Source organism: Mus pahari, chromosome 18 (genome assembly GCF_900095145.1).
Source record: "Mus pahari chromosome 18, PAHARI_EIJ_v1.1, whole genome shotgun sequence".
NCBI classification, from domain to species: domain Eukaryota; kingdom Metazoa; phylum Chordata; class Mammalia; order Rodentia; family Muridae; genus Mus; species Mus pahari.
In genome coordinates, this window is record NC_034607.1 from 8,237,696 (window position 1) to 8,250,292 (window position 12,597).

The window sequence follows — 12,597 nt, forward strand, 5'->3', positions numbered from 1 at the left end:
AATATCGAATGGCTGAGAAGCACCTGAAATTATTTCTGTTTCTTCCATGCTTTCTTACTTTTAAAATGAGTTTTTACAGATTTATTTTCTCAATACTGTAATGCTGACATTTTTATTTATTTCATAAACTAACTTTAAGATTGGGCAGCAGCAGTGGCAGTTGGGTCAGTCCTGATGCAGGTGGAGGAGGGAGGTGGTGGAGGAGAAGGGAGGTAGTGGAGGAGGTAAGATAGCAGCATCCGTCCTGCTGAGAGTGTCAATGGCATTTCTGGGCAAAGCCTCTTAAACAGTAGCTGACCTCTTAATACATGTATTCCCTTGATAGCAGTGGCTGTCAGCTCTCCAGAGTTATGACCTAAGTAGGCACTAGCCAGATGCTCTGAGGTCGGTCCACAATGTTTCCCCTTCTCCTTTCTTCTTGCCCTAAGAATGGTTAGTAAGTGTTTCAGAATCACATACTGAATTTGTAAACCTTAGGACTGTTGGGAGAAACCCTTTGCAGACTCAGAAGAAAGAACATGTCGAAAGACCAGGAAGAGAAACAAGGAAACTTTGTCCCATTTCGGTAGCCACACAGAAGCAGTTAGAAGAAACCCGGAGATGATCTGAATAAACCCCGACATAATGGAGACTGTGTTTCTCTGGTTAGCATCTTACTGGAGATGTTAAAGGTGCCTTCTGTCTTAAATCTCAAACCAAACCATTCTGTGTGTCCAACTGGGGCAGAAGTATCCATCCCTTCCTTCCTTAATCACATAGCAGAGAACTTGCATGCTGTCATTTTATTCCTCAGGTTGGGAAATGGCAGCGTTTTTTGTCTATCATTTGGTCAATATGTTAAAAAATAGGCAACTAGAGAGCAAACTCTGAGAGGTAAATCATTGAGTGGTTTACGACCTTCAGTCATAACTGATGCACCATAGGATTTCAGGCTGGGAGAAAAGGTATAAAATAGGAATTGTAATGCCCTTTAAGGAGGTTCTAACCAGTTTCTTAAAAGACAGCTTAATTCCGATTTTATCAAAGGTGTTTCCCCGTGAATGTATGCATTGCTGTTGTCTTCTGAGGTAGAGAACATCTAGAAAGTACTGAATGGTATTTATGGTAAACCAAGTCCTCATTCTAGAACTGTACAGTTAGGTCATCTCATAGGCCTGTGTTCATGTCTCCTAAGGCAATGGAATGGCTGACAACTAAGACTTTTGCTATATCAAGACGCTGCTAAACTTGCCCCTTGTGTCCCAATTCCAAATGTCTTTTATCACTCAGCAGAGCGGAGTTAAAGCTTGTCTTGACATTACAGATGTCTCCAACCCTTACTCAAGAAAATGGGAGAGGGTTCCCTCCACGACCCTTCAAGATTGCTTCCTTTGGCTTTCCTAAATCTGCAGCGTACCACCATTATTGATCTTATGAGTTGTTCGTTTGTTAGTTTGTTTCTTACATTAGAATACCCCTTTCTCACTGAGAGTTATCAGGTACTATTGGGAAAGACAGCATTTGCCGACCATTGTGCTCATGCTTGCCTGTGGTGCACTTGGGACATAGATGCAGGAGGATCAGGAATTCCAGGTTGAGTCTGGCCTGGGGGCACATGCCTTTAATCCCAGCACTTGGGATGCAGAGGCAGGCGGATTTCTGAGTTCTAGGCCAGCCTGGTCTACAAAGTTTGTTCCAGGATAGCCAGGGCTATACAGAGAAACACTGTCTCAAAAAACCAAAAAAAAAAAAAAAAAAAAAAAAAAAGGAATTCCAGGTCATCCCGTGGCTACATGGCAAAATAGAGACCAGGATTAACTACAGGAGACCCTATCTTTTTTAAAAAAAATTTCTTTCTTTTTTTTCTTTTTTTGCTAAAATATGTTCTCCATAAGGGAACCTGTTGTGTTTTATTTGGTAGTTTTGCCCTGAGGGAATTCAGACTTCTCTCTGAACCTTCTATTAAATTTAGTAGAGTGGGGGAGAAAAACTGTGTTATAAATCTGCGAATATTGTGATGACGGTTTTCAAACTGAGTATTTAAACACTGAAGAAGCAGGGTTTGGCCAGGCCCAGTGACATACACCATTCTTAAATCCCAGCACTTGGGGAGCAGAGGCAGGTGGATCTCTGAGTTCTAGGCCGCCCTGGCCTAGATAATGAGCTCCAGGACATCCAGGGTTATATAGTGAAACCCTGACCCAAAAAAACCTACCCACAAAATAATAATAAACACTGCTAGTTGACTTAACAAACAACGTTGAAGGACAGACTAGCGGGAAAATGATTACTATAGTAATTCTGTTCTTCGTGGTTTGGAAGTGATTCATGAAGGAAACCTCTCACTTCATAGCAACAATATTTGAGGGACAAGGAGAAGTTCTGGTTAGGTGTGTTCCAGGGTCTGGGTTGGCTTTTGGGATGTCCCTTGATCATTTCCCCTCAGGTAGTTTTTGTTAGGGAAGGTAAACTTCTGGTACAACTCAGGTTTAATTAGTTGCACTACTTGTAATCTAAGAATTATTTTTGCTTCATCTATGTAGCCTCTCCTTAGCTCTTTTGTTGTGATAGTTTGTTTTGTTTTGTTTTTAAAGAGATATATGATCTTTCTCTATAGCCTAGGCTGTCCTAGAACTCAGTCCATAGCCTAGACTGCCTTTAAACTTGACATGCCTCCTGTCTTAGCCTCCCAAGTAAGAGGATGAGTGGTTCAAATTCATGATACATAAGGAATGTTGAAAAGCATTGGCTTTTTTCAGGTAAAGAGGCAAGTGTTGGGGGCTGGGGGACTTAGCAGTTAGAACCACTTGTGATGCTTGCAGAGGACCCAAGTTTCGCTCCAACTACCCACATGTCTGCTTAACAACCTTTATCTGCAACTTCAGTTCCTGGGGATGACGCCCTCTTCTGGCCCCCAAGGGCACTTGCATGAATGCAGGCAAAATACCCAGATACATTTGGTACAAAAGATCCTTGTACCTCTGAGGTAAGACAGAGGACAATAACATTAATATTGTTGCTTTTTTGTTTTATTTATAATTATATTCAAAAGACTAAAAGTGCAGCCAGGCATAGTAGCACATGCCTATAATCCCAGCACTTGGGAAGTAGAGGCAGGAAGACCAGAAGTTCAAGGGTAATCTGGGCTATTTTGAGACCTTGCCTCTACAAAAGCAAAAACTGAAACCACAAAAACTGCTCACCATTACATTAAGCTCTAGGTCGCACCACCAGTTGATTCTGATGGATAGTGATTCTGACAGGTAGTGGGTGATCCGACCTAAAAGTCAGAAAAATGTCAGCAAAGTTCCCCACTGTCATGTCTAGGAACCTGTTTGGGGCTATGAAGCTCACCCACTCCTGATTTCTCCCAGTGTACAGACGTGAGTGAACCCACCCCTCTCCACCTTATAGCACTTATGAATCCTAATTTTATGAGAACAACCCTGAGCCATAAAGAGCAAAGTAGGAGTCCAGGCAATGTGACCAAACACCCTCTTCCCCCTTTTAAAGTAATTGTCCCAGGAGAAGTGAAATGTTATGAGGCTGTATTGAGCATGGCTTAAATACTTGTAGATGACCTGTGAAGTATGTTCCATCTAAAATATTACTCCTGCTTTGAAAGCTCCTGAGTAAACATACATTACAAAAGGAGTTCACTGGGAAGATTCCATCTTTAATAGAGTTAGAAACACACTTTATCAGATTTAGGATGCCACTTTGCTAACTGATAAATAGAAACAGATCTAAATATGTAAGAATTATTTGTTGCACGTAACTTTTTAGTAAAAAATGAAATAGAGATTACCTGTGTGTGGAGGGGGGGAATTCAACTGTTATCTCTTTTAATGCTATCTGCTGTCAAGCAATTCTTTATTCATACCTTGATTCTGATTTTAGCTTGCACATTATTAGAATTATCAGTGAATTTTCCTTTTTCCTTTTTTTAAAAGAAAATCATTGTGTTTACTAAGTACTTCTTTTTAGGAAAAAAATGTTAGCAGCAATCTAATTATAACTGAGTTATATTTACATAATGATGTTCTGTTAATTTGGGTCACTTTTGCCATTTAAAACTCTGACAGCCTTTACCCTATCCTTCTCCAATTACAGACTGTACGTTGCCTCCCATATCCAGAGAGAAATGAATTTAAAGTAAAGACAACACATTCAACTTACTCAGCTTGCTTCTTTAATAGTTGACATGAGAATGTTTCTTCCCTAGGAAGGACTGTGGGGAATCCTGATGAGATCTTGAAGAGAGTAACAAATGTGTGACAGAATTAAGATGTGCTGATGTGATACTGATGGCTCACTGCTAGCTCATTACCTGGGTCTTGATTCATAGTAGAGGTTAACAAATGTTGAGATATAGGTTAGGTTGAGTTGGTCCTGGTGCTGCGCACAGGAAACAGGAAGCAAGTACATTATGACAACTACATGTTGCTCAGGGCCTCTACCCCTGGAAGGATTTTACCTTCCAGAAGCTCAAGACTTGCCCCACCTCCTGTGCTCACATGGCTGACCTTGTCTTCGGTGCCCCATTTGGCACAGCAAGTAGCAGTATCTCCACCTCCTATAATGGTGACACAGCCTTTGGAGGTGGCCTTTACAACTTCATCCATGAGAGCTTTGGTTCCCTTAGCAAAGGCATCCCATTCAAATACCCCAATAGGTCCATTCCAAACTATCAGCTTTGCTTGAGCCACAATTTGAGCATTGATTTTAATGCTCTCAGGGCCACAGTCCAAACCCATCCAGCCAGATGGTATACCAGATTCTATAGTGGCTTGTCCAACTTTAGCATTCTCATCAAACTTGTCACCAGTAACAAAGTCAACAGGAAAGACTATCTTTACACCATTCTTTTCTGCTTTTTCCATGATCTCCTTAACAATTGTGGCTCCCTCTTCATCATACAAGGAAGCACCAATCTGCATGTTCTTGAGTTCTTTCAGGAAAGTGTAAGCCATCCCACCACCAATAATCATGAAATTGACTTTGTCTAACATATTTTTAATGAGTTGGATCTTGTCTTTCACTTTAGCTCCACCAAGGATAGCCAGGAAGGGCCTCTCTGGGTTTTCTAAAGCCTTGGAAAAATAATCCAGTTCCCTCTTCATAAGGAAACCAGATGCCTTCTGGGGCAAATTTACTCCGACCATAGAACTATGAGCCCGATGTGCAGTGCCAAATGCATCGTTGACATAGACATCGCCAAGTTTAGACAGTGAGGCTCGGAAGGCTTCTACTTTAGCAGGATCAGCACTAATCTTTTTTCCAGAAGAATCTTTACCCTTACCTTCTTCCTCCACATGGAAGCGCAGATTCTCCAGCAGGATGACAGCCCCATTACCTGGGTTGGCACAGGCTTTCTCTACTTCAGAGCCCACACAGTCCTTCAAAAATATAACGTCCTTGTTCAGCAGGGACTTGAGCTCAGCAGCAACAGGCTCTAATGAATACTTGTCTGGCATAGGGACACCATCAGGCCGACCGAGGTGACTCATGAGAACTACGGACTTGGCTCCATTGTCCAGACAGTGCTTGATACTTGGGATGGCAGCCTTGATTCTCTGGTTGTTTGTAATTTGGTTATTCTTCATGGGGACGTTGAAGTCTACTCTCATGATTACTCTTTTGCCCTTAAGATCCACTTTGTCCAGAGTCAACTTAGCAGAAAGAGCCATCTTGATGGTATGCACAGCAGCCTCTTTACTGCTGTGCGGAGGCTGGCTTGGTGGTGATTTTTAACGCTCAAGTCTTGGCCCCGCCTTTCTTTGTGAGTTCAAAGTCTCCTGCACAATAGCCATTGGTAGAATTTGAAAGAAAATCCAGTTCTGTGATTGGTTCTCCATCCTGTCTATCTTGATTTGGAATGTTTTGCCCGGTATGGATTCAAACTGCCAGTCTAGAATACTAAACTGTAAAACAGAGAGTTTGGGGTTAGAGTTGGGAAATTAGAAAGCCTTCAAATAAGTATCAGAAGGCCAGATTGTTTTTCCCCTGGTTTTTGTTTTCATATCCTCTTTCAAATCAATTAGAAAATAAAGCATATCTAACCATAAGATTACAAAAACAAACAAACAAACAAACAAACCGTAATCTGTCCCCACATCCAATCTCTAATTATACTGTGTAAAGTCCTCTGCAGTACAAATGATGAATATTTGAAAAGTAAGTACTGTTTTTGTTTTGTTTGGAGTCCAAGGAAGCATAATACATGTCTTTTATCCTTGATAAATATTTCTGCTGAGGTCATGAACTGCCATTAGAATTTGTGATTAATCTAGTTTTGAGTAGGAGTCATATATTTTTTGATACCTTAGTTTATTCTTTTAGTTTTGTTCATCTATCTATCTATCTATCTATCTATCTATCTATCTATCTATCTATCTATCTATCTATCTATCTATCTATCTATCATCTATTTATTTTTAGACTTCAGTGAGAGAAAGCTTTCTGGCTTCTGAGGGAGAATAGCCAGGGAGAACATCAGAGTTCTTTCAGATTCAGAAGGTATGCCATTATGCCTTTTATTCCTTCTTTGTTTTGCTTACTCCTTGTATAATTTAGAAATAAAGTGTAAAATATGTGATCCATGAGTTGATGTCTTCTACAGGAAATGAGAATAAATAAGAAAACATATCAAAACCCCACTAAGGCTAGTTGAATAGTGAAACTGGTACTGTGTCTCTCTAGCTTTGCTTTTTTGTTCAGGATTGCTTGGGCTGCCTAGGACCTTTGGAGTCACCATGTGAATTTTTGGATGTTTGTTGTTCTGTTTCTATGATGTCTTGTAGATTTTTGAATGTGATGGCATGGGATCTGTAGGATTACAACAATATTAACTGTACAAGTCTGTGGATGTGGAAAGTATTTTCATATTATAATGCCTTGCTCATCTGTTTTAGTTTTCATTGTTGAGGTATTTTTACCTTAATTTTATCCTAGATTTTATTTGTTTGTTTGTTTACTTATTTATTTATTTTTGAGGCTATTGTGAGTGCCAATGTGCCCATATCTTTCAGCATGTTGTTATTGCTATATGTAACAGGTACTATTTGTAAGGTGACCTTGTGTCCTATTTTGCTAAAATGTTGATAATTGTAAAATGTTTCTGTTGGAATTTATGCATCTAAGTATAATATATTATTGAAAAATAGTGATAATTTGACCTCATTTCCTATCTGTATATTTTTAGTTTTCGTTTTCTTCTAGTCTTATTGATATATCTGCTGCTTTAAGCACTATATTGTAAAGGTGTGAGGATAGTGGACAGCCCTGTATTGTCCCTGATGGAATGATATAACTGGGTTTTTCTCCACTTAGGATAAAGTCAGTTTTGGGTTTGTCATATAAACCTTCTATTATATTGTATGTTCCTTCCTACCCTACTCTTTCTAGTACTTTTAGCATGAAGTCTTGTTGAATGTTGTCAAAGGTCTTTTCTACATATATTTTGTGAAGTTAAAGTAATCATTTGTATTTTAGTAATTTATATGAATTATTACATTTATTGTTTATGTGTCTTTAATCAATATACATCTCCTGAATAAAGTCAAATTGATCCATGCCAATGACCTATTTGACATGTACCCATATTCAATTTATAATGAGGGTATTTACAGTACTCATCAGGAATATTGACCTTAATAAAAACAACAACAATAATAATAAACATTATTCTTAATTATTTTAATAATTATTATTTTATAATGTAACACAATATATCATGTAACATGTATCATGCATTATATATTATATATTATATGTGATTTAATATATCATGGTATATTATTATATTATATATAATATTCTATTATATATTTATTATGCATATTATATAATATATAATATATGTGTTTAATTATATATGGTAAATAAAATAATTTTACATTTGGTTATATATTATATTATATTTGTATACAATTTATATTAAATATATAGTATAATATAATGCATAATACTATATATGTACTATATGATATATGATTTTATTTATAGTATATTATAATATACATAATATATTATATATAGTTAGAATAATTATTTTATTTTGTTTCCTTCTCCCTACTTACCTCTCTTCCTCACTTTCCCTTTCCATCTGTTACTCTTCCTCCTCCTCCTCCTCCTCCTCCTCCTCCTCCTCTTCTGTGGTTTCTATACCTGGCTTCTGTACTAGAGTTATATGGGCTTTGTAAGAAAATTTTGATAGTGGTTCTTTTCTTTCTTTCTTTCTTTCTTTCTTTCTTTCTTTCTTTCTTTCTTTCTTTCTTTCTTTCTTCCTTTATTTCTTTCTGTGTCTTTGTTTCTTTGTTTTATCATAGACTTCCTATTACCTTGTCATCTGTTCCCAATTATTATAGCTATGTTTTTGTTTTCACATTATTTAACTTTGGAATTTGGTTGAATCTAGACATTCTTAAACAGTGAAATATATATTTTTAAAGAAAAACTTTATACTCCTCATTAATGTTTCTTTAGTGTTTATGGTAATGTCTCCTTGAAAATCTCTGATTCTGTTATTGTGGTTCAACTTTTCCTTTTATTCTGATTAACTGAACTAAGTGGCTTTCTACGTTATTTTTAATTTATAAAACTCAAATCTTTATTTCTTAAAAAACTAGCTCTGAGATTCATTGATTTTTTGTAACACTTATTTTAATAATTTATGCTCTTTCTTGCTGCCTACTGGACTTAGTTTTGGCCTGTTCTTTCTTTTCCAAATTTTTTAGCTGCATCAGGAATTAATTTGTTTTTAGTCTATGCAATATTTAGAGGCACTTAGAACTATGAATTCCTCCTTAGGACTGCTTTTAATCTAACTAAGGATGTTTTTTGGTGTGTTTTGCTTTTATTTTCATTTTGAACTAGAGAAAAGTTTTAGTATTTGTGTGACTTTTAAAAAAAGTATTCATCATTCAGTAATGTGTCATTTAATATTCATGAATTTATATAATTACCAGAGCTTTGTTTGCGATTGATTTTAAAATTGTAATGCATATGTTTAGGTAAAATGCAGAAACTTATGCCAGTTTATCTGAATGTGTTAAAATTTGCTTTGTGTCCCAAGATGTGGCCCATTATAAAATATTTTTGTGTTTCAAGAAATTTGTTAGGTCCACTATCATATATGATGCTATTTAGTTCTGATGTTACTGTCTACTGTTTTTCTACAGGGCTTTTCTTATAGGATAAAATGGAGTTTTTTACTGTCACCTATTATTGTGCTGGTGTTAATTTGTGTACTTTATTTCCACTAGGAAACTTTTTAATGGTTGTATATAACTTTTTATCAATGTTATACTCAACCAATGGTTATTGTTGATGCTTTAATAAAAGTCTTATTTTAAAATATAGATAAAATAGGGGGCTTGATATTTTTCTAGTAGACAGTGTTCTTAAGACTCTGGTGCAAGTGACAGAAAAACAGGGGTTTTAGGTTTTCACCAGAATGATATAAACATACATTGGGTATACACATTCCTAGTGATTAAATGTATAATAATCTATATCTCAAAGAGCCTGTTCTGAAGGGATTTGATTGGTTGATTGATTGATTGATTGATTGATTGCAAGTGAACAAGTGGATAGCACATGGGAGGGACTGGAGAAGGGAAGAGAAGGAAGAAAGAAAATGATTTAAAATATGGTAACATGCTTTTGATGAGGCTTGATGCCTGAGCATTTGGTCCATATATGTTTAGAAGTTCAATCTCTTTTACTTAATTGTACCCTTATTTAGGATAAAGTGTCCTCCTTCAGTATGATTTGTTTTATTTTGACATGTGTTTTGTCTAGTAATAGGACAGAGTCACCTGATTGCTTCCTGGTCCTTAGAATACTTTTTTTTTTTTTCATATTATCAACTTAAAGTAGTTCCGCACTTTAAAGGAAAGATAAGGTTTTGAGGAGAACAAAAGGATTCATTTTGTTTCTTAATCCAGTCAACTAGCTTGTGCTTTTGATTGTAGGATAGGGACCATAACTATTCAGTTATTTTTTTTTTAGATATCTATGTTGATACTTGTCCCTTTGATTTTTCTTTCTTTTTTCTTTTTCTTTCCTTTTCTTTTGTTTTTCTTTTCTTTTCTTTCACTCTTTCCTTTTCTTTCTTTTTTTCTTTTCTTTTCTTTGATAGTCTCTCTGTGTTACAGGCCTGGTTGTCCTGGACCGGCTTTGTAGACATGACATTGAATACACAGAAATCTCCTGTCTCTACCTCCCCAGTGCCGGGAATAAAGGTATACATCACTGCTCTCACTCTCTCTCTCTCTCTCTCTCTCTCTCTCTCTCTCTCTCTCTCTCTCTCTTATTTATTTATTTATTTATTTATTTATTTATTTATTTATTGTACATTAGTGTTTTGCCTGGATATATCTTTGTGGAAGAGTGTCAGATCCCATGGAACTGGTGTTACAAACACTTGTGAGGTGCCATTTGGTTGCTGAGAATTCAACATAGGAACTCTGGAAGGAAGCTAGTGATCCTAACCACTGAGCAATCTCTCTGGCCCCTTCTTTAAAATTTTATTTTAAGTATATTCTGTTTTGATTTTATTATCATTCTCCTCCCTAAGCTTCTTCCAATTCTCTCTGATTCTCTGTCCACTCAAACCTCATATTGTTTATCTCCCTGTCCTCCAAAACAAAGACAAAGATCATAGAGAAAAACAATTTTCTCCAGTGGAATGTTACTGGATGTATCAACTGCAGTATAGTACAGGACACATACCAAGAAAGTACTTGGAAAACACAAAATAGACACAATGTTCTTGGGAGGAGTGTAGCCATTTTGTTTTGTTTTGCCTTGGTGTTTTTGATTGTTTGTCTTTTTCCTTTGGTTTTGTTCTTGCTGTTGTTTGTTGTTGCTATTGTTTGTGTTCTTAGTTATAATATGTTTTTAAGTAGTTATAATTTCATTTATTCTCTTTTTATTACCTCTACGCTTATTCTTCTCAGTCTGAAGTATTATTTCAAGCATTCTCTCTAGGTCTAATTTGGTGGGCATAAATTTTTTCCTATATCATGAAATTTTTTTTATTTCTCTTCTAGCTATTGAGATATGTTTACTGAGGACAGGAATCTAGGATGACACTCATAGTCTTTTAGAATATGAAATACATTGCTTCAGGCTCCTCTCAATTTTATGGTTTCTATTGAGGAATTACCCAATAATTTGATGAGTTGTCTCTGTACCTGGCCTACATTCTGTACTTTGTGCTGAAGGAGTTTTGCATCATCTGCGTCATCACATATGTGCTGAACTTCCTCCTCCTCATCATCAATTACAAACGACTAGTTTATTTGAATGAGGCCTGGAAGCNACAGCTGCAGCCTAAGGAAGACTGATGGCCAGCGGATCTCCACCCAACTGTCTCAGACACCTCTTTCATTAAGTTTATTTTGCAAGGTGTTTTTTGTTTGTTTGTTTGTTTGTTGTTTTGTTTTTGTTTTTTGTTTTTTTTAAATTCACAACAGACACTTTCCCTCAGAATCTTAAACTGATTTTTTAAAAATATTGTAAATTAGAAAGGGCCCTAGCTATTTCCTGTGTTGGTCTTCATTTTAAATCTGGATACAAAAAAGGATACGCCGAGCCAATCAAAGACAAGCTTTAACTTTACCTTGAAGATGTNTCTGAGATAATTAAATGTAGCCCTAGCCCCCAGTCCTCAACCGTAAAGTGAGCAGCCATTGCTAGTAATTCTTTAATGTGTATAAATTCAATTTCAGGTATAACAAATGTGATCATGAACATGAAAATATTTTAGAATAGATACTGTATTAAATATTGCCATGTTTACAATATGTAATATGTTTTTAGCCGATGGATTTAAACCTGTAGATTCAATTAGAGTCCATTTGTGTGATATTTGTAAATAAAGGTAGAAACANTGGATCCACCCCTGCAGAACTTACTGTACAGTTTAGTTGAAGTAGAGAAAGGAATTGTCAGCTCATCGTGACTGATACATAGTGGAGAAAGTAGAAGCAAACAGAACACCTTGGGAAANGCGCTGACAGCCCTGGTGCAGTATTGACAGCAGAAACAGNGTGGTTGATTCCCTTCCATCTCCCACTCTGAGAGGAAGAAGCAGTCTGAACACCCAACTCAAGTTTGACTAGTCAGAGCTGGATGGATCGTAACTGTACAGGATGTCATGTGACTAGACCTTTTAATTCCAAGGCTCTCTCAGGACCCTGATGGTGGGAAGTGGATGTAGTCTTTGGAGCAAAACAGAAACCACTATGGCGTTTCTGGGCAAAGCCTCTTAAACAGTAGCTGAGCTCTCAACACACGTGTTCCCTCGATTCCAGTGCCAGTCAGCTCAGCAGTATTACGACTGAGTAGGCACAGGNCAAGTGCTCTGAGGTCGGTCCATGGTGTTTCCCCTTCTCGTTCCTTCTTGCNCTAAGGATGGTCAGTAAGTGTCTCAGAATCACATACTGAATTCGTAAACCTTAGGACTGTCGGGAGAAACTTCGCTGACTCAGAAGGAACACAACACGTAGAAAGACGTGGAAGAGAAACGTGGAAACTTTGTCCCACTCCAGTAGCCACACAGAAGCAGTGAGAAGAAACCCAGAGGTGATCTGAGTACACCCCAATGGC

At 37.0% G+C, this 12,597-nt stretch overlaps 1 protein-coding gene across 1 annotated transcript; it reads right to left on the reverse strand.

The window, feature by feature from the left end:
• Positions 1-4,151: 4,151 nt before the first annotated feature.
• Pgk2 (phosphoglycerate kinase 2) lies at positions 4,152-5,737 on the reverse strand. Its single transcript, XM_021218412.1, has one exon. The coding sequence runs from the start codon at positions 5,667-5,669 to the stop codon at positions 4,416-4,418; it is 1,254 nt and encodes a 417-aa protein (XP_021074071.1). The 5' UTR covers positions 5,670-5,737; the 3' UTR covers positions 4,152-4,415.
• Between the last annotated feature and the right edge of the window lie 6,860 nt (positions 5,738-12,597).